This window comes from Platalea leucorodia (assembly GCF_965183815.1).
Source record: "Platalea leucorodia genome assembly, chromosome: 5".
Lineage (NCBI taxonomy): Eukaryota > Metazoa > Chordata > Aves > Pelecaniformes > Threskiornithidae > Platalea > Platalea leucorodia.
Genome location: NC_138827.1, coordinates 67,758,567 through 67,786,066, shown reverse-complemented (window position 1 = coordinate 67,786,066; position 27,500 = coordinate 67,758,567). Strand labels below are relative to the sequence as shown.

At 42.9% G+C, this 27,500-nt stretch overlaps 1 protein-coding gene across 3 annotated transcripts; it reads left to right on the top strand.

Moving 5' to 3' along the window:
• The first annotated feature begins 554 nt into the window (after positions 1–554).
• On the top strand, positions 555–27,500 carry STAT1 (signal transducer and activator of transcription 1). Of its 3 annotated transcripts, none has more exons than XM_082314387.1 (24): positions 555–643; positions 3,446–3,574; positions 4,217–4,361; positions 5,635–5,733; positions 7,617–7,712; positions 8,455–8,533; positions 9,670–9,761; positions 10,395–10,546; positions 10,822–10,980; positions 12,068–12,160; positions 12,660–12,719; positions 13,580–13,609; positions 13,694–13,787; positions 14,657–14,698; positions 15,224–15,307; positions 15,842–15,940; positions 16,488–16,623; positions 18,573–18,628; positions 19,802–19,896; positions 22,210–22,349; positions 23,669–23,854; positions 24,478–24,553; positions 25,019–25,121; positions 25,712–27,500. In XM_082314387.1, exons 2-24 carry the CDS (start codon positions 3,447–3,449, stop codon positions 25,733–25,735), a joined length of 2,268 nt encoding a protein of 755 aa, XP_082170513.1. In that variant the 5' UTR covers positions 555–643; position 3,446; the 3' UTR covers positions 25,736–27,500. The 3 variants fall into 3 exon arrangements, with proteins under 3 accessions (XP_082170513.1, XP_082170514.1, XP_082170512.1); XM_082314388.1 differs by lacking the exon at positions 555–643 and adding an exon at positions 674–1,209; XM_082314386.1 differs by lacking the exon at positions 555–643 and adding an exon at positions 1,430–1,509.

The window sequence follows — 27,500 nt, the reverse complement described above, 5'->3', positions numbered from 1 at the left end:
ACGCAATGCAGACGGTTGAGACAGTAACTACCTTCAGGCTTCCATGCCCCTGCTACTGCTTTCCAGAGCCAGCCTGTCACTAGGCTGGCTGAGTATTTCACCAACAGCAGTTGAAAAGCAGGAGATTTTCTTACTGCAACGGCGAAAAGCAGGTCGCTTCCCATTGCTTACAGTTCAGAACGACTTTTAACCTCCAGTGCTTTAAACCCCCACAAACGGTGACGATGAGGAAAACAAGCCGCTGCTACCTAGGTAGGGAGAGCCGGGCCAGGCCGGGCGGTTGGCACCGCCGTGCCGGCGGCCAGGTACCAGCCACCGCCGGGGCCCCGCAGCGGCCCCTCTCGCCGCTGAGGCCGACGGCTCCGCTGGCAGAGCGGGGACGCTGCGGCGGCGGGCAGGCCCGCGGGCGGGCGTGCGGCCAGGCGAGGGGGGGGCCCGGCCGCCGCGGCTTTCGCTTTCGCCTTCCCCTCAGTCGGCCCTTTCCCCGAAGTCACGCGGCGCGGCTGTTCCCGCCTCGGCGCGCCCCCTCCCGCCGCACCGAGGCCCGGCCGGGCTGGCGGCTCCCCGCCGCGGCCGGCAGCCGGCACCCGCAGGCGCCGTGGGGCTGGTCGCTGGAAAAGGCTCCGGGAGCCTTACCCGAGAGGTGAGGGGGGGCACGGCGGCTGCCTTCGAAGGGGGGGGACGGCGCCGCCAGCACTGGGAGCTGCAGGGCGGCGCAGTAACCGCCCCTCAGGGGATGAGGCAGCGGGGCGAATGCCCAGCCTAACTACACCTCTCGCTTCCTCAGGCTGGCCCCGCGCTGGCCAGCTCGCCCCCCTTGGCCGCTGCCTGGAGGTGGCCCGCTGAGCTTTACGCTTCAGCATCTTTCCTCCTGGGGCAACGGGAGCCGTCTGCTAACGGCCTCCATTCCTGACAGGGTCACCGCCCCGCCGGCGGGGACACCGCCACGGCGTCGCCCCCGCCCTGCCAGCGGCCCCTGCTTTTCTGTCACCCGTTACGTCCCCTCACAGACCCTACTTCTTGAACACCTTTGAGCCCCTCTCGACAGCTGCGCGTTCCCTCACACGTTTCCAGACTTTTCACGCTGCCCGCCAGCGCCAGAAGCCGACAGAAACGGAGGCCTGTCCCCGGGGACGGCGCTCACCCTGTTTCTGCTTCGCCTGCTACGGCCAGGCACCGCCGCGCTGCTGGACAGCCTTTTCTTAACAGGTGCAATACGCTATACCTGCGGTGCTCCCGCGGCCGGGCAGGCAGCCGGAGCGGCCCCTCGCGGGTGGCCGGCGGGGGCGGGGGGGCGCCCCGGAGGGAACACCCCGCCGCCCCCACGCGGAAGGGAACGGGCTGTGGGCGGGGCAGCCCGGCGCCGCCGCGCGCCCATTGGCCGAGGCCGCGGGGGCTGGGCTCCGATTGGCCCTGCCGCCAGCCCCCCTCCGCCCGGCGGCTGTGCGGGTATTTCTCGGCGCAAGCGAGGGTCGCCGCGCGGAGCCGGAGCGCAGCCTCGTCCCACGTGTAAGTGCGGGCGGCGCGCGCGGGCGGGGGCTAACGGCGCCCAACGGCCGGGGCTGGCCCGGGGGCCGGGGAGGACGCGGCACGACGCGGGGGCCCGTCGAGCCGCGGTGGCGGGGGAAGGCGTGCGAGGTCCCAGGCGGCAGGGACGGCTGTCCCCCCCCCTTTGCTCCCGAGCTGCCCTCGCGTGGTTCGACGGCGATCACCCGGGAAGTCGGGAATGACATGAAGAATGGCGGGGCTAGGCGTAGTTAGCGTGCAGCCAGGAAGGAATCTGAGCTTAGCCGTGGAGGACACCCTCGAGCACGGGTGTTACCCAGGCACAGGGACCCGCACAGCTGCAGATAAGGCCCCCTTTCTCCAGAGATGCATAAGGACTGCCATCCTATTGCCCTTGCCCAAGGGAAGGCAGAACAGCAAAAGGGGTTTTCCGTCTTACGCTGCTTCGCTTGTCTGCTTGTCAATGGCAGGCTGAGCCCTGTATCCCAGTATTGGTCTCTCTAATGCCTGTTCCACAAAAGGTGCTGACTTCCCACTCTTTCAGGGTTTCCCTGCTTGCATCCCCAAGGATTGCGTTTGCTGCATTATCATATTGCTCTGTAACCGGCCCTTTGGATGGTTCTCTGCTGTTTCCCAGTCTGGTTGCTTTAAGACACAGGAAGCTTGGATACAGCTTCATTTAAGCACTGGGGGGGGGAGGGAAACAAAACAAAAAACCAACCCAAACAGACTAACTTCATGCATTTAGACAGATTCTTCCAGTTTTCCTCACCGTTTGCCTTGGTGCCACTACAGCATACTCAAATGCCATGTTACCTGTAATCTGAATCCCATGCACATCAAAATCCTCAAAGCCCTCACTTTAAACATAACAACATTTTTAACTCATTTGCTTCTCACACATAACACGCCCCTCAGCAGCTGAAGGAACTGGCATGCAAACACTAATGGGATTTGGCAGGAGGCCATATATAAGATAGTCCTTCACCCCAGTGCTGCCCTGTTCCTTGGATCGGTCCTACCACCCTTTTTTAAAAGTTGCAGATGCAAGCGGACTTGGATCTCACCACCCATGTTCTCAGCCTGGACTGTTCCTTGGACATGTCTTTACATGCTATTTCCACTACAAGATGCTAACCTGCAGCCCAGTGAGGAGACTGCAGAGACGAGATATCAGAACATATATTGGCCACTTTGTCATACAAGTGTTATTGTACAGCATAGCTTCTGTCAGTCGTATTAGTTCATTTTAACTAACCTGTGTCTGCTGCACACATTACTTGAATTTAGCCTGAAAATTTGATCATGGAATCTAAAGCATATAGTAGAAAAAACGTCTTTCCAATACCTCTTCATTTAAAGTAACTTGATATCTAGTCCATTTTCAGAGCAGGCAAGTGGGGACACAAATAGCACCTGAAAATGGCCCGTAGAGGTTTCTTTGATTTTCCACTCATGATCTTGGTAATGAGGAATGCATCTACACCAACAAAAGGTGAAACTCCACATATAGGATCTCAATCCTGAAGAGTACAGGATCAAACACACAGGTGCTCATTCCCATATCCCTACTAAGCAAGGTAGTGGTAGCACTACCAGTACCCTAAATGCTGTGAAAAGGGGTTCAAGGGGGGGGGGGGGGGGGGCAAGTTTTCAGAGGGAAGGGTGATTTAGCTTTGAGTTATTTTTCATGAAATAGTGCACTTTCTTTTAACTTGCAATTTTAATTTTTTTTTTTAATTAAAACAAGCAGAGAAGACGTTGTATTCAGTTTTCATTACTAAATTTGTAAAACTTACAGCTGGAAATAATTTTTTTCCTTCCTACTCCTCCAATTTTACCAATGTTCATGAAAACTTTAAATGAGTTACTTTTCACTAGTTCAGTCCAAATACTACTTAAACATTTACACTGATTTCTCTCCGCCCCCCCTCCTCAGGATGACTCAGTGGTATCAGCTACAGCAACTTGATTCCAAGTTTTTGGAGCAAGTTCACCAGCTATACGATGACAGCTTTCCTATGGAGATCAGGCAGTACCTGGCACAGTGGCTGGAAAACCAGGATTGGTAAGCATAGAAATTTGCCTTCAGGTTGTGTGATATGCAGTGTTCTCATACATGCGGTTACAGGCAGCAGAAGAATACGGGGGAAGCAAGCTGCTAGGTGAACCTTTGCTGGTAGGACGCTTCAGTAGCTGTGTGCTATAGCCTGTGTTCCTGCCCCTCTTCAGGGCTTTCTAGAGGGGCCTGACACCTAGTGTAATAGGTGTACTATCTCATATTTCCCTCAGTTGGTCTGTAACAAAAGCAGCTGTTTTAAGACCGATCAGTTACTGCCTTGGCAGCTGTCTCTCACTGTTTGCAGACTTTGAACTTTTGCCAAGGTATCTGTGGAGTGTCTTCTTTTAGAAGAGTGGGTCAACATGCACGTGCATCAGGTTCACTTTTAGCTTCTTGATGTGCATGGAATGAGTAAATGAAGTTGCACAGAATGTGGCAAGAATAATACAGATAAAAACAACATTTCTGTATCAAGGAAAGTAAAGTCGAAGTTGAGAGAATGAAACTGGCTTACGCTTGAACGTAATTCTTGCTGTTTGTATATACTACAACTGGAGTTGGGGATTAAAAATAAAGTACTCCTGTATGCATTTCTTGAATGCTGTATTGAAAGTGTATTTAACACAAGCATGCCTTAAATCATTCTAGGGAACATGCAGCCAACAACGTATCTTTTGCTACGGTGTTATTCCATGACCTGCTGTCACAGCTTGATGATCAATTTAGTAGATTCTTGATAGAAAACAACTTTCTGCTGCAACACAACATCAGGAAAAGCAAACGTAATCTTCAGGTATGCCTGGGGTATATGCCTATACATTTGCTTGAATTGCTTCAGTAGTGCGATGGGATGCCTCTAAGCAAACTACCCTGCCATCAGGGATTTTCACAGAGAGCGTGTCAGAATCCTAATTTAAAAGCCAGAATTCAAATGTTGATCCATTTTTGTTTTAATTGACTACAGTTAGAAAGCTAGTTTCATTACCAGTACAGTTACAGTTTCCGAGAACTCTAGGAAGAAGAAAGTTGTCGTTTGTAAGGTGTTTACTCTATCTATTTGGAGCACTTACTCAAATGTAGTTTCACTTACTCCAGCCCTTCCCCAGCTGGTTTCCTCAGTGTACTAATGAGCTTCTGATGCAGAAGAAACACAGGGGAAGAAATCCTTCCCGTGTAACTGCAGAACTACAGTTAATAGCAAAGGACTTGTCATTAGACAGCACTTCTGTGCATCATATTGTACTGACAAAGAAAAGGGCCAAAGCAATCAGTAGAGTGGTAGTGCAGAACATATCCTTAGTGGACTTAATTACTTTCGTTAGTCAGTCCTCCCCTCTATGACAGAGGGTCTTCCATAGAGTCACCTTCCCCACAGCCTATTTCCCACACACCTAGCTTCTCCTCACCAGAAGTCAGTGACTAGGGGACTGTTTTCTGAGGAGAAGAGAACATGACCAGGCTGTACTTATCTGATAGTAACTATAGATCAGCAATGAAAGATCAGTCAAGGCGGCTGGTACAGCTCAGCGACCACCTGGGGCAGCACCATCCTGGGCAGAGCAGGGCACTACTCAATCCAAAGCATGTTTCAACTTTGTATGCATGTAAAACAATAAGGTTAAATTTATATCCAGCCTCGACTGTGTGTTCATAAGTGGCAGCTAATATATCTCCTTTATATCACTGAGCAAGAGCTGTACCAGTCAAACTAGAACAGCCGCCCTTCAAAACCAGCTGCTATACTTCAAAGGTGTGGGAGGGTAGCTCTGAAGAGAGGCTCTCTCTAGGACTGTAGGGTAGTATCTCACTTCTCCCAGTAATATGTCTGACCCTTTCCTGTTATTTTGTGCCAAGTCCCATCTCTTCGCACATTAATGAACGAAAATAGAAACTCATTCTTGGAGGTGGTTGCAGTTGTCACACTCCCTGTAGTCTTGGAGCACGCGATGACCAACGCGTGCCCCGAGGCTCACACAGTCACCCACTGAGGTTTTTGCCAATTGATTTACTGAAGGACAAGAAGTTATGAGTATGAACTTTAACAGCAGACTGTCTCTAATATATAGGATAACTTCCAAGAAGACCCAATACACATGGCAATGATCATCTACAACTGTCTGAAAGAAGAGAGGAAAATACTGAACAGCGCCCAGTTGTCAAATCAGGTAACAGTCTTGGAATGTCTACTGCAGTTATATCTACCCTTTCCTATTATTTGGGACAGAAGGAGTAGAAGACGACCGAAAGAGGAAACAGGCTGTCCTCTCCCTGCCCAACAATGTGTTTCTTCTGTCTTTAAGAGTGAACACTGATAGGTACCAGCTGGACAGTGTGGCTTGTTTGTGCTGTATGAAGCATTTGGAGGGGAAATGGCCAGGAAGCAATTTTTATTCCTCAAGTGATGCAAAAGCTATGCTTTTTTTTTTTTTTAATGCTTCTGTAGTATAGCCTGATGTGCCTATCAGATTTTATTACAACTTAATAAATAATGCTTGCCTTATTTCTCCAGCAAGATTTTAGCTTTTTTATTCTGCATTTTACTCCTGGAATTTACTCTGTATTAAGCAGCTGAGCCTTGGTGCTTCTCTGGACTTTCCCTCTGGGAGAATGATGCATCGTTCTCCCTGGTTATCTCCAAGTATTTCTTTCTATTTTTATTTTTTAAATGAAGCCCATTTCCTTCCTCTGAACCATAGGTAAAGCCATATTCTTATCCTTCCTCATCTGTTCTCCAACTTCCCATCTTTTTGTTTTTTCCTTTGCAAGGAGAACTGTTTTGCAATAAAAAAAATTCTAAAATTCTAAAGTTGGGAAAGGCATGCAAACTATACAGCTAGATGTAATCCACTTGTGTAATAGTAAAGGATGTTAAGCTCCGATACTGAAATACTTCCCTTTAGGGCAAGTTTTTAAATGCTTGTTGGTAGAGTGGGAAGAACACTCAACAAAGGGCCTAATGCAACTGTGTCCAAAACAGGTCCTCTAAAAATGTGACTCTGACAGAGCCCTTGTAGCTGCAGGGCAGCTGTTCAGTTTCTGTTCTGGCACATGACAAAGCACTCACAACTGCCTTTCCAACATGCAATATACTTGGGTTATCAGAAGGGAAAACGAGTCCTCCTGTACTTACTGTTGGCACTAGATACAATACAATGCCCTACCTCTGCTTTCTGGTAAACACTCTCATTTCCCAAAGCTGACCAGATAAAATGCAGAGCAAGCACAATTTAAGCATTGTAAAAAACAAAGAAGAATCCTGAATGTTAGAGTATGTTCAGATTGCCTTAATAGTCTGACTTAAGTCTATGAATGGGGGACCTTTGACAGTTTACCAATACTTTAGATGACTTTAGCTTAAGTTGAAGCATTAATCAGAGCAACGGTGCATACTTGACTGTCCCACATTGGAGGAACAGCAAGTTTCTAACACCATTAGTACTGTTAATGTATGGAATGGAAAATCCTCTTTCACATTACTGCAGCTCTCCCTGAGTCATGTCATGCAATAAACTTCCTGAGTGATATTGAGGTCAGCTTTCAAAGAAATTATACAGAGATCTAAAAGGTGCTTGAATGCCCTGTAAGAAAGAAATTGCATACCAAGTTACCCCATTTGCCTGTACGCAGACCTATGTTGTTCTTGCTCTTAGCCCATTTTTCCCCATATCCTGTATGGACGAACCTAATACTTCATGTAGATGTCATCCAGCCTTCAGGGTGGTTGTTTTCTTGAAATACATTTAGAAGATAAGGAAACAAAAGAATGCATTTGTGCAGAGAGAAAACAGAATATGTTTATAGCTTTATAGTGCTATGCTGAAAAAAATGCAGCATCACTACACAACAGGCATTTTTAATCCTCCCTTGTTTCTTGCAAATTCATCTGAACTTGGTTTTATGTTATAAAACCTTAGTATGATATATCAGAACAAGTCATGCTTCATCAGGTTGTTTGTCAACAAAAGCCACTAACTTACATTAATGAAAAAAGTATGTGTGTCATGGGTCACTCTGGTTTGACTTTTGTTGTTCTGCTTGCTTTCCTCAGATGGAAGTCGGGGGCATACAGAACACTGTGATTGGGATGCTGGACAAACAGAAGGAGCTTGATGCGAAAGTTAAGGCTATAAAAAACAGTGTTATAGTAAGTATAGTGTATCTGTTTGAAGTAGTGTTTGTTGATTCACAGACATTTAAAAGCTTTCAGTACATAAGACTTTCTAAAATTACAAATAAAAATAAGGTAATGGTTTGGGTTTCAAGTCTATAACCAGTGATTGTCTGCAAATAGAAAGTAATTATTTGTCAGTAGCACCCTAATACAGATTGGGATTTGACTGGATTAGCAAGATCACATTTCTTGTGCTTAAATTTTAGCAACAAACATTTTACTCAGCTGAAATACTAGCAACTGAGGAAAAACTTGTAAGAAATCATATACTAACCAATTTGTTGTTAAGTAGAAGATAGATTTTCATTTAGCATATAGATGTTTATTGTCTTAAATACTGTCGTGATAGAAAGCTTTTCTCCGAGCAATACCTAAGAATTTGAAAGTTTGGTTAAAATGCTGTGTGCTGTTCCAAATTTTTCCACTGTAGCCTAGGTTCTCCTAAACGCTGTGAAATTATATGGCTAGACAATGAGGGCTTTTCCAAATTTTATAATTAACAGATTTTAGTTAGCTGAGAAGAGGGAGGGAGAGTGAGTAGAAGGTGATTAAGTTTAGGGATATTTCCTGTTAGGGAGTTCCAGGAAAAGGCATTGCTACAAAACTGGACTTCATCTCTGTAAAGGGCTGGTACCAGGCAGTTCCTAATCAGAAGTAGCCTTGCATTACCTGAAAGTATTGAATAATTGTGGTCACCTTCATTTGTGCTTTATAGGACGTGGAGCAGGACATCAAGACATTAGAGGATATGCAAGATGAATATGACTTTAAATGTAAAACCTTGCAGAATAGAGGTGAGTAATTTATCAAGGACATACCCTATCGCATATAGTTTGTAAGAGTAAACTCTGCTGTCTTATGTCAGCAAACTAAACCTAACGATATGCAGCCACACTTACCGGTAATGTCCCTTCTTTATTAATTCTGCTTTGATAATGTCCCTCCTTCATTATTTCTGCTTTACGCTGAACCCTAAATTCCTGAAAATGCATTCTCTGCATCTGTCTGTTCTTACAAGTAAGAGAGCCTCTTTGTTAACGCAGCATTCCTTTGTCCTTTATGTTCCATTGCTACTAGAAATAGCAAACCCAATAGACTCTGTGACTGTTCAACCGTACACCTAAATTGTTAGGTTTAGGCTTCTCTTTGCCATCTTGTATTTCACAAATGCCTTCCCACTTCAAGTTTTGTAGGCTCTCGTGTACTGAGGGAAGCACATGCAGCCGTAGTCCACACTGGTTTCATTATATAGATCTGTCTCTCTTTTTGACTACTTTGTTCTAGAAAAGGCTTCAGTTTCCAACACAAATTGGCAGTTGACTGTCCCTTAGAAGAGGGACATGTTCAGAAGATGCTAAGGGGAGCACTGAGCCATGATCTTGCTCTTTATACTTGGGGGCAGGTAGCGCTTCTGTGAGGCAGACGGGAACCTCTAACTTAAGGTCAGTAGGCAGCAGAGGTAGTAGCTAGGGCGACTGTAGGATCTGTCAGCCTGGGCTACCCTCAGGAGGCTGTAAACATCCTCCCTTGAAAAACAGTTGACTTCTGTTGCTCGGTTAAGTAATATGAATGATTTGTGTCTGAAGTCAGCATGAGAACAAATTGCTCAGTGTGTATCTTTACACAATATAATCATTATTTGAAATCAGGATCTTGCTCTAAAAAGCAAGCAAACTCACATCTCAATTACTTCACTGGGATAGTGGCTTTTCCTTGCATTAGGCCTTTAAGTATAGGCTCTGTCCTTTCAGGAGGGGGGAAGGAGGAATAAAAAAAATCTAGGAGGCAGTAACTATTTCCTCCCTTAAGCTTTAAAGATATACTTCATTTGGCATTAGCCAGGCAGCTCCTCTCCTCCCCCCAGTGTTTCCCCCACCCATACTTCAGCACTCCTTCAGCCTCACCTTCACAATTTGGACTTATTTTACAGAGCACGAGTCCAATGGTATATCACAGGAGGAATATAAGAAGGAACAGATGAATCTCAAGAAGATGTTTTTATCACTTGACCTCAAGAGAAAGGTAGCACTCAAGTTTTCTTTCAGAAGCAAACAGCACCTCATTTTGAACACATGTTCATTTTCATTGGGTTGACATAAATTGTATAAATGAAAACTTCTCTACTACTGTCAGTTGAACTAAGATTTCATTCTTTCCATCCTGACTGAAAATCTAGAATCTCTGTAAGCAGTTTTATTTCTCTTTTAGCAACCTTTATCAGACTCTGTCAGGTAAAGCTAGAAGAACAGTGAGAGGGAAGGGTGTCATATCAATAGTCATGTTCTTGAGGAAAACACCGATTAGAAGATTTGCTGCTACATTAGAGTTAAACGTGCTCACTCTCATTGCAGTGCTCAAATCTACAGCAAGTACTGAGTCATCCCACATACACACTTGGGACATACATGGATGTGAGACACTGGCTCTTCAGAATTCAGTGATACTGAATATGCTTTGTTTCTCCATTGTTTCTCCACTTAATCTAGCAAATACTCCAGCTAAAAAGCAGCAGGTGTTTTTAGAAAACATCCTCTGTTGACAGAAACTATTACTCTGAGGTCCTTGCAGAGTTTTGCGAGACAGATAGCATTAGCTAAAACAGTATTCCTGTATAAAGTATTTTTAATAAACAGGGTAATTTAATATTCTCTATAGGAAGTGGTAAACAAGATAGTACAGCTGCTGAACACCACAGAGCACACACAGAGTGCTCTTATTAATGAGGAGCTGGTGGAGTGGAAACACAGGCAGCAGACTGCATGCATTGGTGGCCCACCCAACGCCTGTCTTGACCAGCTACAGAACTGGTAGGTCTCTACTCAAGGACTGCATTGGACGGGAACTTGAAGTGTGTTATGAAGGAACACCAGATCTCTGAAATATAGTGATTATTTATATTACGCATTTTCATTCTGTCACAGCATAACTACATGTCATTGATTTTATTTCCTCACCACTTTTCCAATGAGGAAGAAGTGTTCTCTGTGCACTGCCTAGTCCTTAGGGACAGTCACTTGGCTGGTGTCTCAGCATTATTACAACATAAACACATGCTAAAAGTAACAAGATTGTGTAATTGTAGGTTTACCATTGTTGCTGAAAGTCTACAGCAAGTTCGTCAGCAGCTCAAAAAGCTTGAGGAACTGGAACAGAAGTTTACCTATGACCCTGATCCCATCACAAAAAATAAACAAGTTCTACAGGACCGAACATACAGTCTTTTCAAACAACTCATCCAGAGGTAACAGACAAGAAGGGTCTTTTTGTGTTTGTGTGAATAAATGGATGGAAAGCACCTTCCGTTCTGTTCCCTCAATATTTCCTGCCCGCTAACTTTGCGTTTTCTGAGGTTTTCCTAAGTTTGTTACAGACATTAAACAAAATGACTGGTTTTGAGATTTACCCTGTCTAGGGTTTCCACAGGTTTAGGCCCATGGAGAGGGTTTGTGATCAGAAAAAAATTCATGCTGCAGAAGGCTTGAACCTAGCAGATAAGAGCAGGGGCTCAGATACAGTAGGGAACACCCCGTACAGGGGGCTAGAACCCAAGGTTTCCAGAGTCCCACTTTGACCACTAATCTTCAATTGGAAAACACAGGTACTGCTTTTCAGTGAAGTGAAGGCAACAAGAAAGAGCTGTAGAAGTCCAGCTGCTGTTTAATTATCTGTAAGCTGCTGTTTAGTTATCTTGCCTGTGAGTATCATGGAAGGAAAAGTCTTCATGCTGCCTAGGACTCGGTAACAATAGAAATACTTAATGATTGATGTCTGTGCAGCACAGTGCTACACAAACAGTGCCCAAGATGGCAACAGTTTGGGGTGCATCAGAACAGGTTAGCCTCAGGAGTTTGCTTCATGGGGTTAGCTAGCCCTCATCAAATCCCCAGCTGGCTTACCTAGCTGTCAGGCTCTGTGTGTTGTTACATAGCACTGTCTCACAGCACTGTAACCATAAGAATTTAGCAAGTGCTGGGAATGGCAAACAAAGCAACACTCCTCACTTGGATTATGCTAGTTACATTACAGTGTTTACATGCTGTTTGGTTTTAGGGAAGTCTGAGGTAGCACTCTCCCTCCCCAAGCCATCAATGTATTTAGGAAGAGCCAAGCCTTACAAAATCACTTCATGCTTGCAATATTTCTAGCCCCATTGATGCAAGTGAAAGAAACCAACGCACAGACCTCTCTATAGATGGAAACTGAATGAATAAAGTGTACAGTACTACTGCTAAAACACCATTCTTTTAAATTTCACTTTTGATGTAATTTCTTATTCCTTAAAGACAACATTGATAAATCAAAGTGCCTTTAATCTGTTCTTTCCATAGCTCCTTTGTGGTAGAGAGGCAGCCTTGCATGCCAACACATCCTCAGAGGCCATTAGTCCTGAAGACCGGAGTACAGTTTACTGTAAAGCTGAGGTATGTTTTCCCCTTCCCCCTTCTCGTTTTGTGGCAAGTTTTTCATGTCATTGGCTTCATACAGCTGAGAGGATTGCACATCTTACAGTATAGCCTAAGTGCCAAGGTCAGGAGGAAGAGGAAAGTGCCATGTGGCACGGGGACATCTTCTAGCAAAGTTTAACTTGCATTTAGCTTTTACCAGAAGTGGGGGGGCATTGAGTGTACAAGAAACACAACCAAACAACAGAACATACACATGCAGACCACTTTGTCATGCAAAAGAATGACTTGTTTGCCCATCTAGTTTCCTCTCTAAATCAGGACACGGGATCAGTGTCTACAGACCTTGCTAATTTATCCTGTCACTGCATCTGTGCTATCTTGTATGGAGCAAGCTTGGAGCCTGTACGTGACCCTGAGTTGTGCAGCTTAAATATACCTGTGATAAGCAGTGCAATAGAAGAGAACCTGTCTTTTGCAATTGGGAGTAATTTTAAAAAAAACCTTCTCTTTCTAGATTGCTGGTGAAATTGCAGGAATTGAACTACAACTTGAAAGTGAAAGTTTTATTTGATAAGTATGTTGCATTTTTCTCATCCCTGTGTATGTTAATGGTAAGCAGCCCCCATGTTCAGAAATCCAAAAGGCAGTCATATTTTAAGTATTGAGTTGGCCAGGAGCAGGCTGGTTCTCCACGGCAGCAGGTACAGCCTCCCTTTTTCTTACCCATGCCCTTGCTCTAAATCTCTCTCTGCCATTAGAGACATATCACAAAGTACAGAAGGCCTCAGCATTTACTGTAAGGGCATAGAAAAAAGATGTAACATGCTCTCCAAAATAACGACAGTGGTTGTAAGGTCATGAAAAGGGGCTGTGCTTTTAAGAAAGCAGGCGAGTTTTTGTCTTCCCATTCGAGTCTTTAAGGGGGCATTCAGTTCACTTGAAACAGCTCTGGGGTCCAGAAACTTGCATGGAATGGGGAAAAGGAAAAGAAATTCTTACATGGATGTGGGAATTGAGGCTTTGAGAAATGCACTAGATATAATGCAACTTAGTAAAATCCAGAGTGGTGAGAAAACAGATTCAAGTTATGCAGCAATTTATTCAAGAAGTTGTATGGTTTGAAAGCAGATTCAGAATGACAGTACCATATAATTCTTTTCCTCAGAGCGAGAGTTAAAGCCTATGTAGTAAAAGAAAGGACTTGCTTTGACTGTAAAGCCCCCACAGCAAAATTTACGCCTCAGTAAAAGATAGCCTGTGTAGCACAATATTTATTTTGACTGCTTGAACCAATTGCCTCCTCTTTTGCACAAGAGATTTCACAGAAGCATTTTACCAGTTCTCAGTCAGCTACTAAAACACACACCTACATTTTCTGTGTCTGTGGTAGAATCTTTAAAAGATTTTATTCTGTCTTTTTTTTTTTTTTGACAGAGATATAAGTGAGAAGAACTCAGTCAAAGGGTACGTGGCATTACAGTTTGGTATATTAATATTGGGTTCTTTCAATGAATCTGAGACTCAATTCTTTTCTCTCTCTTTGTGAAGGTTCAGAAAATTTAATATTTTGGGAACAAACACGAAAGTAATGAACATGGAAGAATCTACTAATGGAAGTCTAGCAGCAGAATTCAGGCACTTGGTAGGGGATTTTTTTTCTTTTATTGACACATCCATTTAATTGTGTGGGTAGAGGGTGTGGTACGAAGGAGACAAATGGCTTTTGTTAGAGATCATTGTTTACTTTTGTATAAGAGGAACTGTGAACATTCATCTTCCCTTTTGGAAATCTTTGGTCTGTTTCAATTGAAATGCTATTGTTTTTGTCACTGAAATAGGCCCAGAAAGGCAAATAAGAGTATTTGCTGTCATACAGCTTATGTTGCAATAAGTTCTTTGGAGGAGAAAGAAAAAGAATCCTTTCAGAGGAAGGCCCATAGGTAGAAAGCTTGGAGTAGTCTAAAGAGCTTTGAAACTGGAAGAGGAAAATTGTCTAGGAGGGAGCAGCTGCAAGAAATTCAGTGCCTTCAGCAGACTGTACAACACTTTTGATCTGCAGATTGAGAGATAAATCAGATTGGTTTTGTCATTACAACAGGAAAGGAAAGATGCAAGTCCTGAACCAGTGAACATAGAATTCTCTTTTTGTCATCCAGAACAGACACTGTCTGGAGTGTATTGTCCTATTCAGAGGGGTACTTTGATAAACTAGTATTTCATCTGATACTTCCTAATTTCACACTGCTTCTGTTCTTCTAAGGCCTCTTACATAAAGGTATTACATCATAAGGGTGCAATATCTATTTTCACAGATGAATGGTTTGTAAAAGAGTAGTAGTTACTTATAGTTTAATCTTTTGGCTTCCACAGCTTAGAACCAAATAGGACCAGACACTAGTGCAGCAAGTTTGCATACAGTTGAGCAACTAGACCATACAAACATTTGCATCCCCTACAGCTTTCATTTGTGGCCAAGGTAAATGAATGACAGGGTTTTTTGTTCATTTGCAGCAACTGAAAGAACAGAAAAATGCAGGTTGCAGAACAAATGAGGTAAGTAGCACTAACCTTGTTTGTAAAGCCTTTGCGTAATACTAAAAAGGCATTCAGGCATTTAAGACAATGCTCTGCTCAGTGCCATGAAGAAACACAGAGGATGGCAGATCAATAGGAGAGGAGTTCAGTGTTTCTAGGAAAAGATCCATGTAGGAGGTGTCCACAAATGAGAACTAGTGCCAGAATGGTGTCCCTCTGGACTCTCCCTTGTTGGTAACTAGCTTTAACAGGATTTTCTGGCAAAGACAGATTTTTCTTGTGGCTTTGGGGTAGGAGCCAAAAAAAAAAAACCAAAAAAAAACACACAACCCCATCCCTAGAGAGTACCCATTCTAACAGGCAGTTTTAGGAAGTTAGCACTGTCACTTGACTTTGACCTGTAAACTCTTTCTGAGGCCCAGAGCAAATAACCTTGGGCAGAAAAGGTTTCTCCCCATAATAAATCCCCTTAGCTTCCCCCAAGCAATTTTCACAGTCCCTGAAAGGTTCCATTTTTTTATTACTATTTTTTTTTCTTTAAAGGGTCCTCTCATTGTAACAGAAGAACTTCACTCTCTGAGTTTTGAGACGCAGCTGTGCCAGCCTGGCTTGGTAATAGACCTAGAGGTATGTCCTAGATGAAACAGAGATGGACTTAAATTCCTGTATGTCACTCATACTGGCAATCTAAACTTCCTTTTTTTTTTTTTAAAGTACTTTGTTATCAAACACGTTCAGTTATTTCAAAATATGTGAATGACACTTCACATCATCTCTGTACATACACATACAGTGAGAATGCTGTCAAATCTGTGGGTAAATAAGAGTAGATGTGCTTTGCAAAGTATCCAATAATGAACCCTGTGTTTTAAGCTCTCTAGGTATCAGTTTTCCATTTATTTCAGAAGCAATATGCTATGAACTGTTACTATCAGTGCTATCATAACTGACACTAAATGGAAGTCTATCAAACAAAAATCACCTGAACCTTTCTAGTACTTCCATACTGACACTTTCTCCCCTACATACGAACTTCAAGTGAAAGTGTTAAGACCCTGCCAGCAAGGAATTACAACGGAAATGTGTTTGTGGGTAATCTAGAGGAGAACTGCAGCAGGGGTACAGGATAGACTGACATGTTTGCTTTTGTGTTCCTTTCAGACCACATCCCTTCCCATTGTTGTCATCTCAAACGTGAGCCAGCTTCCAAGCGGATGGGCTTCTATCTTATGGTTCAACATGCTGTCTACTGATCCCAAGGTATTTGCAAAAAAAAAAAAGTATCGGAAATACTATGTATAATTTTCAAGCATTGCCTGTATACAACTGGCTGCTGTATTTTTTCCATGCAGATGACTTAATGGCTTTCAGATGGGGGCGGGGGGAAAGGGAAGGAGAGGGAGGGAGGGAGGGAGGGAAAGAGGGAGGGAGGGAGAGGCACAGCAACTTACTTCCCTATCCTAAACAGAGCAATGTTAAAACCAACATAAGGATATTATACATTGTATTCAGTATATACAGTACACAGTGAGAAGCCAAATAAACATTCAGGAATTCAAATACAGTGCACTTGAGTCATCTAGGAATTCTACCCACTGGAAGACATGTCCAAAGCAAAGTCCCAGAGATTGCTTTTCCTGCTAAAGAGTGCCTGTCAGAACAGCAGCCTGCTATTCCAGAGTTGTCTCAAGCTGACATCAATTCTTAAATCTGCATTCTGTTTTGGCAATACACTTGTGTAAATTCAAGTGGCATTCCAAAATTAATGTTTATTAACTGTAGATTGTATTGTTCCCTTCCATTTTAGAACTTGTCCTTCTTTCTGAATCCACCTTATGCAAAGTGGTCTAAACTTTCTGAAGTTCTGAGTTGGCAGTTTTCTTCCGTAACAAAGAGAGGACTTAATGCAGATCAACTGAGCATGCTGGGAGAGAAGCTACTTGGTATGGTCTGCTTCCATTACTTTAAACCTTTTGGTTCTACTGAACAAGCAGATAACCTGTTTGAATTGAAGCTAATTCTTCATCTTTTCTGCAATCTATTTTAAGTTTTCATTTCCCCTCACACCTTTTGCCCCCTGTCATACAATATCACTTTTAGCAACGAAGTGCTTTCCAGTTTTCAATAGGGTAGAATTTGCAAATGAATGCCAGGTCATGAAAAAACCTGCAGTTCTAACTTAGGAGTTCTATGCATTAGGGCAGTGCAGACTTGGGCTACTTCTGCCTTTTGAAGAGCTACTGAAGTAAAGCACATGTTTAGTCAGTCTTTGAGGTAGCTGTTTCTTGGCATTTTTTGGTTTTGTTTTGGGGTTGGTTTGGGTTGGTTTTGGTTTTTGTGTTTGGGTTTTTTTGTTTGGTTGGTTTTTTTTTTTTTAAATCCATCTCCATTACTTTTAGCTTCATGCACGCCACCAAGGGCAGTGGGGGTTTACCTGCATAAACACAGTTGCAATATCAAAGTGCAAACATGATGAAACTATTAAAGGATATCAAATTGAACATCTCCCAGACAAGAGTCCTTAGTGAAAACCTAACCAGCCATGAGTTTTGTTTTCCAGATTCCTTGTCAGTTTGCCTGATAGGCAGGGCACTTGACACAGATACTGAGTTTGCATAGTAGACTCGTAGATAAAAATACTATTGATTCAGTATGTTCCACTAATCCTTAAGTTTCAGGAAGTGTTTATATTTAAAGAGTTTTGACATTAGTGGGTCTAGACGGTAAAGTACAGCATTCCAGTCTCTAATTCCCTTCCTCTAATTTCCCTAGGACATAAAGAAATGATAAAAAGCTTACTGATTTAATAGATTGCTTTTCAGAATTCTGCAAGGAGAATAATTTTTATTAGTCTAATTAACCATCATGAAGACAAAGTGACCACTGGCATGTTGGTCAACTTGCGTGTCAGAACTTCAGAGATTCTTTGTCAAGCTCTGGTAACAGCAAGGATGCTATTTAAATCTTGTCTCTACAGCTAGAAGTATTTCACTAATGAAAAAATCCAGGTAGCTGAAACACTCTCTATTTAGGATTCCTTAGCGCAAGGGGACACAGAATCTAACAGGGTGCCAGGATACAACTCACTCGCTGTTTTTGTGATGTGAAAGTTGACAGAATCTTGGTCTCCAACACTAGCAGCATCAGAAACAAGCTCACTAACCCAATTTATTTTTAGAGAGATGAGGGAAAAGCAGCATATTTCTGACTTTGTTGAAATCCATAGCATGATCTGTGTGTAAAGAATTTGGCTCTGAATACAGTCAGGGTCTGCAAAGCTGTAGCTACTGTAGTCACAGCCTAAGATTTTCTTTGTGGTTTTGATGTGGTTATGAAATGCCGTTGACATAAAAACTAGGAAGGGGGAATGATTGCAACAGGAATGAGATAAGTCTGTGCTTGGGGCAGACCTAGGAGTCGAGTTTCTGGAGCAAAAGCCTACAAGTCACTAGAATTGAGACAGGAAAATGCTTAATCTCAGAACGATGGCGTAGGGTCTCTTGAGCTCCTGCAGAAAAGCTTATGGGTTGTAGTTTTCTTGTTTTGCTGGTGAAGAGATATGCAAGACTTCAGTCCCCTTCCTGGAAGCGTTTTGAAACTGGCAAGTTTTAGGTGTAGCACAGCATACAAAGTGTCAGAATGAATTTGTTTCCATGACACAAGGTCTGATTAAATGCATTTGGTCATTCTCATGCAGTGAACTTCTCCAGAGGGGAACTCTGCAAGCTCTCCCTGCACTAGCCATGAAAATACTGCAGCCTTGCATTTCTTTTCTTAGTCCAACAGCTCAGAGTTGTAAATAAACACTCAGAACTTGGTGCTATAAGTACTTTCCTTTCAGTCTTACGAAGTAACTTATGGAACATGACTCAAGTCAGTTTATTCTCTTCAGGGCCAACAAGTGGAGGATCTCATGATGGCCTTATTCCTTGGACAAGATTCTGCAAGGTATGAACTCAGTTTAAAAATTGGAAATTAAATTAAATTAAAAATTAAATTAAATTAAAAATTGAGATGGAAGAGGGAGCTTTGTCTTGCTTTGGGTGGGTTTTTTTTCAGGGTGCTTTCTTTTTCTATAGTGCACCCTAATTATTCTACAGCTTACATAGTCATGGGAGGTTTTGCTGGTGAGGTTAAAGTAGCAGCAGCAGGAGGAAAAAGGGCTTGTAACAGAAAGGAGTAGATAATTTTGAGATTGCTTTTGAGCCATGTAAACTATATAGAAAAATGCATCTTTTAAACACAGCATCATCATTATTATTAATGCAATTGCTATTAATAGAATTGTTCTCCATTTTAACTATTAGAGAAAGTGTCAAAAAAAAAAAACCAGCAAGATGAGCAGTTCTTCTCTGTCATAGTGAAGGACATTTCCCAGACCAGGGACAACTGGATTAGTGTGAGGATTAGCACAGGGCAGCCAAGAGGGTCAGCATGATAGCAGAAAGCTACATCATGAGATTTCTTAACCCTGGCTGCCACAAGACAGGAGGACTTTTCACGCTTTCTTTGGCTTTAGACCCTGAACTGGTATAGATGAGCAGGAGATGATAGCAGAGAGGAGCAGACTCCAGGGAAAGAGCAAAGCTCTGGTGACCTACAAGTAGTCAAGTTCATTAATATGAGTGTCTCACGAGGAATTGAAATCCAAGCCTGAACAGAAAGTGTCTCTAAGCTGTTCTGGTAGCCAGCCTGGTTGAAAGCCCCATGGGATGGTTTGTATGTCCAAGAGCTCCAAGAAGGACAGTGCCCAGGCAGGAAACAGAGCCATTTCTCTGCTCTTAGACCAGTGCTGTTACATGAGAGGTGATGGATCGCATGTTTGTGGGTACTGTAGGCTCAGGCAGGCATTTCTCTCACACGGCCCCTTGCCTTATGGTTCAGTACATGCTTCATTCCCAATAGTTTCTGTCCTTTTAGAGTAGAGAAGCAGAAAGAGGAAGAAAAATAAGAGAATAAGAGGATGGTGGGAAAGAAGAAAAAGAGGAGGAAAAAAAATGCAAGAACAAGTAGATGCTGGCAGGACTGAGAGGTTGCTTCTTCTCCACTTAACAAAATTTATGTTTCATTATCCCTGTTCTCCCCTCTCCCACCCCTGCCTTTCCATATTCTGAATTTCAGGAAAATATAAATGATAAAAATTTCCCCTTTTGGCTGTGGATTGAGGGAATCCTGGAGCTTATTAAGAAACACCTCCTGTGTCTCTGGAATGATGGGTAAGACCTGAGTGAAGTTAACACAGATATGGTCATTGCCTCAGACCTTTCATTTAGGCTAGCAGTTGCATCCTCAGGTTGTGAAGTTGTTTGTGCAGATACCTTGGATCCAATAAAGTGGAACTTGCAGCCAGAAAAATCCAAGGCAAATGAATTCTAATAGTGAGGAAGTCTCTAATGAGGCAATTGCTTAAAGCAAAAGCATCAGATAACCAAGCTGTCCCATTTAAGTCACAGAGCAGTGCTTTGAACATTAAATTTTTTTTTTTTTTGCTTCTGCTCCCGCTATAAGTAGGTTCTTTCCGCACCCTAGAAGAGAGCCTCTTTTTTCTTTGACAGGGAAGACTAAACTACAAAGTGTAAGTCATTAAGTGATCATCCATCTTAAAAAAAAAAAAAAACCACTAAAAAAACACCCCAAAACCTAAAAACCTTCCTACAGCAAACATTGTGAGCCTCCTCTAGGTGGCAGCAGCCAGACTCTGAACTTCACTATCTGTACTATGAGTCTGGACATTAGTCTTTGCTGATTTTAATGGAGTATTATTAGTAAGACTCTCCCAGATGGAAAACCAGTTCCGTTTGCCCTTTAATACTGGTTAGTAAACTTTTGATTCTGATATTGTTGATTTCAGAAGTAATTGCTGCCAGAAACAAGTTCAGCCAAGGTCACAATCCTCTATTTTAGGTTTAGCCACATTAAAACACCCTGTCAATAGTGCACTCACAGTGGAGCATCCTAGTATCCCACAAGTCTGCAGGATCTACAACAGCAGGATTGCTCTGTCTTGCTATATTCAGCAGCAGGCTTCAAATTATTACCCCCTAGCTCCAGATGAGTTCTGTTGAAGCCCTTTATAGCACAAGCCTGTTTCACTGTCTAAAACCTACATATTTCTTAGCTAAGTGGACGCCAGTGCAGCGGGATCTTTTGCCACCATTACTGAAGCAGAGTTGCAGTTCTCTCCCATTTGGTGTTCCGCCTCAGTGTGGCTGTGTGCTTACAGCATTGTTTTTGCATGTGGCTTTGATAGTATACAGTCTTGAATAGCATTACTCATTGCTCTCTGTTATGAGAGTGATCCCCTGTTTACGGTTTAACAGAAGGAAGAGGTGCACATTAAATCCTGAATGTAGTCAAAACCAGAGACTCTAGAAAGGCAAAAAGGGAAACTGAAAGGAAAACTCTTGCAAACTGCAAAGATACTTGAGTGGGAAAGAGGCAAATCTATAGTATTCATTAGGATACAGATTTCCCCTTGTATACAGAAGAATAAGCATTACAGCCTCAAGAACACTTGCCTTTCTTAATACTTGAGGGATGGGAAGGCTAAAGACTGTCATTATACACAGCACATTTGCTACTAAACAGATTTGTTACCTAAAGTATGCCATTTAAAAAAAAAAAAAACCAAACAGAACACACACCACACACACTCAAAAACCCACAAAACCCATAAAACAGGGCAGCTTAGAGCACCTGAAATTTCTAAGCAAAATCATGATTATTTAGTAGTTTTTGTGCAAAAAGCACTTTCCCTAACTTAATGCACAGAAAGACAGTAGTAGTAGTACTTTCCAAGTAGTACTCAAAACTTCATTATTGATGGAGTATTTTAAGGAATAACCAGCAGCGCAAAGAAATTCTGACCTTTTCAAAAAGCAGGTGGGGTTTAACCAGGTTATGCCCTAGTGCTGGCTTGTACAACTCCCTCCACAGTACCTATTCAGACCAATCCATTTCTTAAAATTACCCCACTGGCCTCCTTGCCTGCACAACAACATTTGCTAAGCATAGTGTATTTGGGGGGTTGGAGTCACACAAGCTTAACAGCTCATCTAGAAAATGTACACAAGGAATAAAACAAACCCCACATCTGTATGATGCAATCTAGTAGCTGGCAAAGTTTGTTTCATCAGCCAAAGAGGGGAAAGCAACCGTTCCTTAATATACTTTTGAAGTTAAAACTGCTAGCTGGGATCTGACCATATTGCACACATAAAACTTTAGTTCTGCTTCCACAGCAGAGTTCTGAAAGCAAAAGACAATCTCTTTTATTCCGAACTCAGAAAAATGATTGTATAAGCCACCAGGCAAAAGGAGGAGTGCTGAGGGAAGCTGTGGTGATTCATGGTTTCCACAGGGCAGCTCCAGCCTGTCAGTCCTACTGCTAACTTCCTAGCTGTTCACAGGACAAAGCCTTCTGTGAGGCTTTTACAAGTACTTTAGCTTTTTAGTTTTCCTAGCTAGCCCAGCACAGCTTAGATTTTATGTTGAGGAGTAAACTCAGCTTTTTCTTTTCAACATTACAGCTGCATCATGGGTTTCATCAGTAAAGAGAAAGAACGTGCTTTATTGAAGGATCAGAGTCCAGGAACATTTTTACTAAGATTCAGTGAAAGCAGCAGAGAGGGAGCAATCACATTCACTTGGGTAGAAGGATCTCAAAATGGTAAGTCAGTAACAGAGGACATCTTTGTCTTCAAAATATAAGCCTACATCAGAACAAGAGCTCTTTATGCTCTTCTCTTTCACACTGACCACCCTTACAAGCAAGAGGCCACAAGCCATAGCAGACACATACCTTACTTGGTGTAGTTCATAAGCCACACAGCGGCTTGTTCAAGGCTTCAGCTAGGGTTAGTAACACTTCCCAGGTACCGCTTCTGGCCTGGTAGTTTGTTGAGGACAAACTGCCTAGGCTGTCTCCCCCACCTCCTTAGGGTCTCTCTTAGCAAGACACCTTTAGTACATACATCTGCATCTCCCTCCAAACCTATATTACCTTCCCCATCAGAGATTCCTCTCCCAGGAGAAGCTCACTACAGCCACATTCAAGCCCTCTGTACTATTGTTTTCTCCCGCTACTTCACCTTGTGTGCAACACTCCTTTCTCAAACAGCTTGCTTTAACTCATGGTTCAACACATTTTTTTCTTCCTTCCCACATTCTGCCCAAGCAAACCACATATTCACTTACTTAATTTTCCTAGCAGTTCTCCTTCCTTCTGTTTCTAGAAGGAGGACAGATGAAGAGCTTGGTTCTTCACTTAGCTGGTTCTTCACTCATCCTCTTTCAAGGAAGCCTAGAGACTTAAAAGCTGCAAAAAGATATAATCTCCCTTGTATCCAATCAGGGTTCTTCCCTTCTCGTACTACTTAAATCAACCCCACCTGCCAGGATGCTGCAGCTGTTGACACTTCACATGGATGAGCCCAAGACCTACAACAGCTCGAAGAGAAACTGCTGAATGTACTTGAATGACTTCTTCCCCTTTGTTGCCTTCCTACCCGAGGCATCCAAAAATTGAACAAAGAAGGGCAGTAGTATTTGGATCATTCAGTGAGGCTTTATCTGTCTCTCTTTATGATTCATAAGAGCCCCAAGTGGTATGTTAGGCTCAAACTTCCTAATAGGCCATAGAGTTTGAATGACATCATTTGGAAGAAGGTTGAAAAGGTAGCATGACTTTCATTAGTTAATGAAATATTGCAGTTAATTTCCAGACAGGTCACCCCAGTCATTCTGAGTACAAAATACACCAAGAGCCATTGCTGTACACTTTCCCCCCATATGCCTTCCTACCCCACAAAACAGTTGTGCTCCCTTTGACAGTCCTTAAATATCTACCTGCAGCACAGTAGATGTCATCCAGGTAAGCCTTTTGGTCATGTGACCGCTGAATTTGTAGAAGTGGCTCCAGCTTTTCTGGGCAGTTTTAGAAAAAGCTTTGAAACCACCTTTAAAAGTCTCTGCTTCTCTCATCTGCAGAGCCCCAGTTCCATTCGGTAGAGCCATACACCAAGAAGGAACTCTCTGCTGTTACTTTCCCTGATATCATTCGCAACTACAAAGTGATGGCAGCTGAAAACATTCCTGAAAATCCACTGAGATTCCTGTACCCAGACATACCCAAAGACAATGCCTTTGGCAAATACTACTCCAGGCCTAAGGAGGGTGAGTGCTATAAATGGCTCATACAGCGTAAGTGTGATGTTTCTTCCTGAGGTACTTGGGCACTGTATAATTTGTGGCATAGAAGTTGGACTGAGTGTCTTGGCAGCCTAACCCATGCTTGAGTGCTGCTCAGCTGAAAGGTGAGAACAGGCACCTAAGCTTTAGTAAGTTAAGAAAAGGGCTGGTTTTAGAGGCACAACATGAGATCTAGTCAGATCAAAAACTGAAAACGTAATTGTTGCTGGCCCTCTAATTCAGCTTTCATGTGAGCTGTGAGATATTTCAGAGATGTAGGTTCCCACTAACAGCTGGAACCATGACTCATATTTGACTATTACACAGGACTGATCCTGGCTGTGTGGGCCTGGCAGGATGTATTGATGCAGCTACATCAAACTTTAGGGGAGGTTTTATTCCCCATTTTCTATAGGGGAAAAGCAAAACGGAAAATCTGACTAAAAAAATGGAATAGATTAATCCTAGTGCTGTAAAATGCATGAGAGAGAGACTGGCACATTATCTGGGTCACACGCTTTATTTTTGGTACAATAAAGATGGTAATGTGAAGTAAACTTGCTGAAAGAAACCCAACCTTTTCTTTTTTTAATTTTTTCTCCTTGAAGCACCAGAGCCTATGGATTTGGATTGTCCCAAGGGAAATGGCTACATCAAGACTGAGTTAATCTCTGTATCTGAAGTGTAAGTTTCCACAGAAATGCTGGATTTGTAGGAACTGATCATAACTTTTTAGCTGTAGTTCATGTCTCTTCACAATATTTAAAGTGTAGGTGCCCCTGTCAAATCTTTGGTTTCTTTCTCCTTGAGGAGCTGATCACACCATTCACGCAGCGCTGTGTTTGAAACACCATTTTTAGGTAAAAACCCTAGAAACATGCAGGTAATTGTGCTAGCAAATTATTTCTTGAAAAGCAAGTTCTTGAAGACTTGTTGGACTTGTTTGATTAGAACGTAAATCACCAAGTAGTCCCAGTTTTCATTTAAAGCCATGCTGGCTTTGCAAAGCACGGTGTATTTCTCACAGGGTAGGTCTTCTTAACAAGAGACCTCATTAGTGGCGCTTCTGGACTCAGAGCCAGACATGGTAGCCCAGCTGTGCCTCAGTTCTTCAGTGAAGGTTTGTCCCTGCTTTTCTCCTTCTATTAGCCACCCTTCCAGGCTCCAGTCTCCAGAAAATCTGCTCCCAATGTCTCCTGAAGAATTTGATGAGGTGTCTAGGATGGTGGGCCCAGCGGAGATTGATACTGTGGTATGTATCACAAACCAGCCTTTTGCAGGCAGGTTGAGCCGGAACTTGCTTTTTTCCTTTTTTTTCCCTTCAAACATACATCAGACACTTTTAATGCAAGCTAACACTTCAGAACGCATCTCTTCAAATGCGTAGGAAAAGCTGGGAATCCGGAGTTAGACTGGGATTGCTATCAGCTGTTCTTTCCACTTGTTTGTGGAGATGGGGTGAAGAACAGGAGAGCAAAGCTGCCAGTGTGTATCTTGCAGGGGGAGGGAAGCCAGGAAGGGAGGAAGGAGGAACGCTGTAGTCCTTCCCGCCGGGTCTGGGGTGGGGAGGGAAGCTACAGCAGGTGTGCAGCTTGGAAGTGTTGCCCTGCCAATGCTGGCGAGGTGCTGCCTGTTGACAGAGCAGTGTCATCCTTTCAGGGTGTACTTGAGGAAAAAATTCCAAATTAAAGCATGGCTTTTTTTTCCCCATGGTAATTTGATCCCAAGATGTGAATCTGGTGCTATTTGGGGAGGACCTGGTTATGCTCTGTGGTTAGCAAAGACTAGAGTATTAGGGCATTACTTTGCTTGTTTAATTGACATTTACTTTTCTTCTTGCAGATGTGTTCAGCATATTCAACTTAAAGGTTGAGCTTTTTACTGCATCATTAACACAGCTGATTAGCTTATGCATCCTGCTCTGCAGTCAAGACTTGGTGACATGCTTCAATTCTTTGGTTTCTCAACCTGAAGGTCCAGTAGCAATTTTTAACTAATGGGAATATAACCAGCAGTCTGGGTAGCCTCCTTACATGCACTTTTTTTGTTTGGAGGTTCTTTGTTAAAGAGTTTCCAGTTAGTGAGATACTATGCCAGAGTGGAGGAAGACAGGAGGATAGGAATGAGAGGTTCTCAGCAACAGTGATGGGAGAAACATGCTTTTTTTGTTTGAGGGAGTTAGTTAAATTTAACGTTTAAAACAGTTGGCTGTACGTAGAAGGCTTCGAAGGAAAGCTAGTTCTTTTGCAGCGGTTCTGTTCAGAAAGCTTGCACCTTCTGCGTAACTACTTCTGAAGAACTTTCACAGCTTTGAATTCTCATCTGCATCACAGACAGGAGAAAAGAAGCACTCTGCAGGTGTATGCCACACTGAATCCATGTGCTGCTGAAGTTTGTCCTGGTTTTATCTTTTCCAAGGGTATAGCGTACCGAGAGAACATAAACCAAAAATGTTATCTGCATTTCATTTTTGCTTGGCCTTCCTGTGTAGGATGTTTAGCACAATCTTTTCCATAAAGAGCACTTCTTAGGACACCACCTTAAAGCTGCATTGGCACATGCTGAGCTTGCAACTCAATGTGTACAATCAAGACTAAGCCTCTACAAACTGCAATCATGCTGTCTAGCAGCAGTATCGGACAAAACAAGAACCTACTCTTAAAGAGTGCAAAAGGGGCTGGAGTATGATTTTACTCGCTGTGCTTGATCTACCAAGGTGAGGATCTGCTCACTCATACCTTTTACAATAATACATGCCCCATTTAGGTTATAACAGGTGGAATGGAACTTAATTTTCTCACGCACTATGAACCAGAGCATGTATTTAACTGTTGATTTGAATAGCTAGAAGACCCTAGAGGCTTTGATAGGGAAGTGGTTTTTGCCATTAGGGATAAGGCACAGGAAAGTGATGAAGTGCGATTTATACTGAGTAATGGCTGCAGGATATGCAGTCTTTTGTACTGAAAGGATGAAGCTGTGCCTGGGAGGGCAGCGGTAGCCAGTGTGACTCACAGGGATTGCAGAGCGACTTCTCTACCACTCAGAAACGCTAGATCCATCAGCTGCTGCTTAGAAAATAAATGACTGGTTCAATTTAGTGTGTTGTGCCTCCTGCAAAAGCTCAAGAGAAAGAAAATTTAAAGGACCTAGAGCATGTACCATATATATTGAAATAGAAAGCACTTCTAAACCGACTTTTTTTTGGTGCCCTGGATTACGGAGGTTAAAAGCGCTACAGAACATCACAACTGGTGACTTAATGCTTCTAGCCTATTGTAACTAGCTGAATGTGTATCTTCATTGTAATGCAAAAATCAAGTATTTGTTTCTTGAGCCACACCTTGTACTCATGGTCTGTATGCAGCAGTTTGTTTTCATTACTCTTACACTTCAGGTTTTATCAACCAGGGTGACATTGTCTTGTGAGATTTAAAGCAATGGCCTTATTTATGGCTTTGTCTTTACATGGCCAGTAGTTCCAAAAGTAATGTTTTTCCCCCCAATGGAATATTCTTTTGCCATTTTAAATAAATGGAACTGTCACGTGACACTTTTGTCCTTTCTCTTGTTTTCTGGCTACTTCTATTTTAAAGATGATGTGTCTGCCAGTAGGTTACTATGTATCTCA

Coding starts and splice junctions, on each gene's coding strand:
- STAT1 (XM_082314387.1), top strand. CDS start 3,447: ATGACTCAGTGGTATCAGCTACAGCAACTTGATTCCAAGTTTTTGGAG. Junction 5,734..7,616: donor GCGCCCAGTTGTCAAATCAG/GTAACAGTCTTG, acceptor TGCTTTCCTCAG/ATGGAAGTCGGGGGCATACA. Junction 16,624..18,572: donor GCTGGGAGAGAAGCTACTTG/GTATGGTCTGCT, acceptor TATTCTCTTCAG/GGCCAACAAGTGGAGGATCT.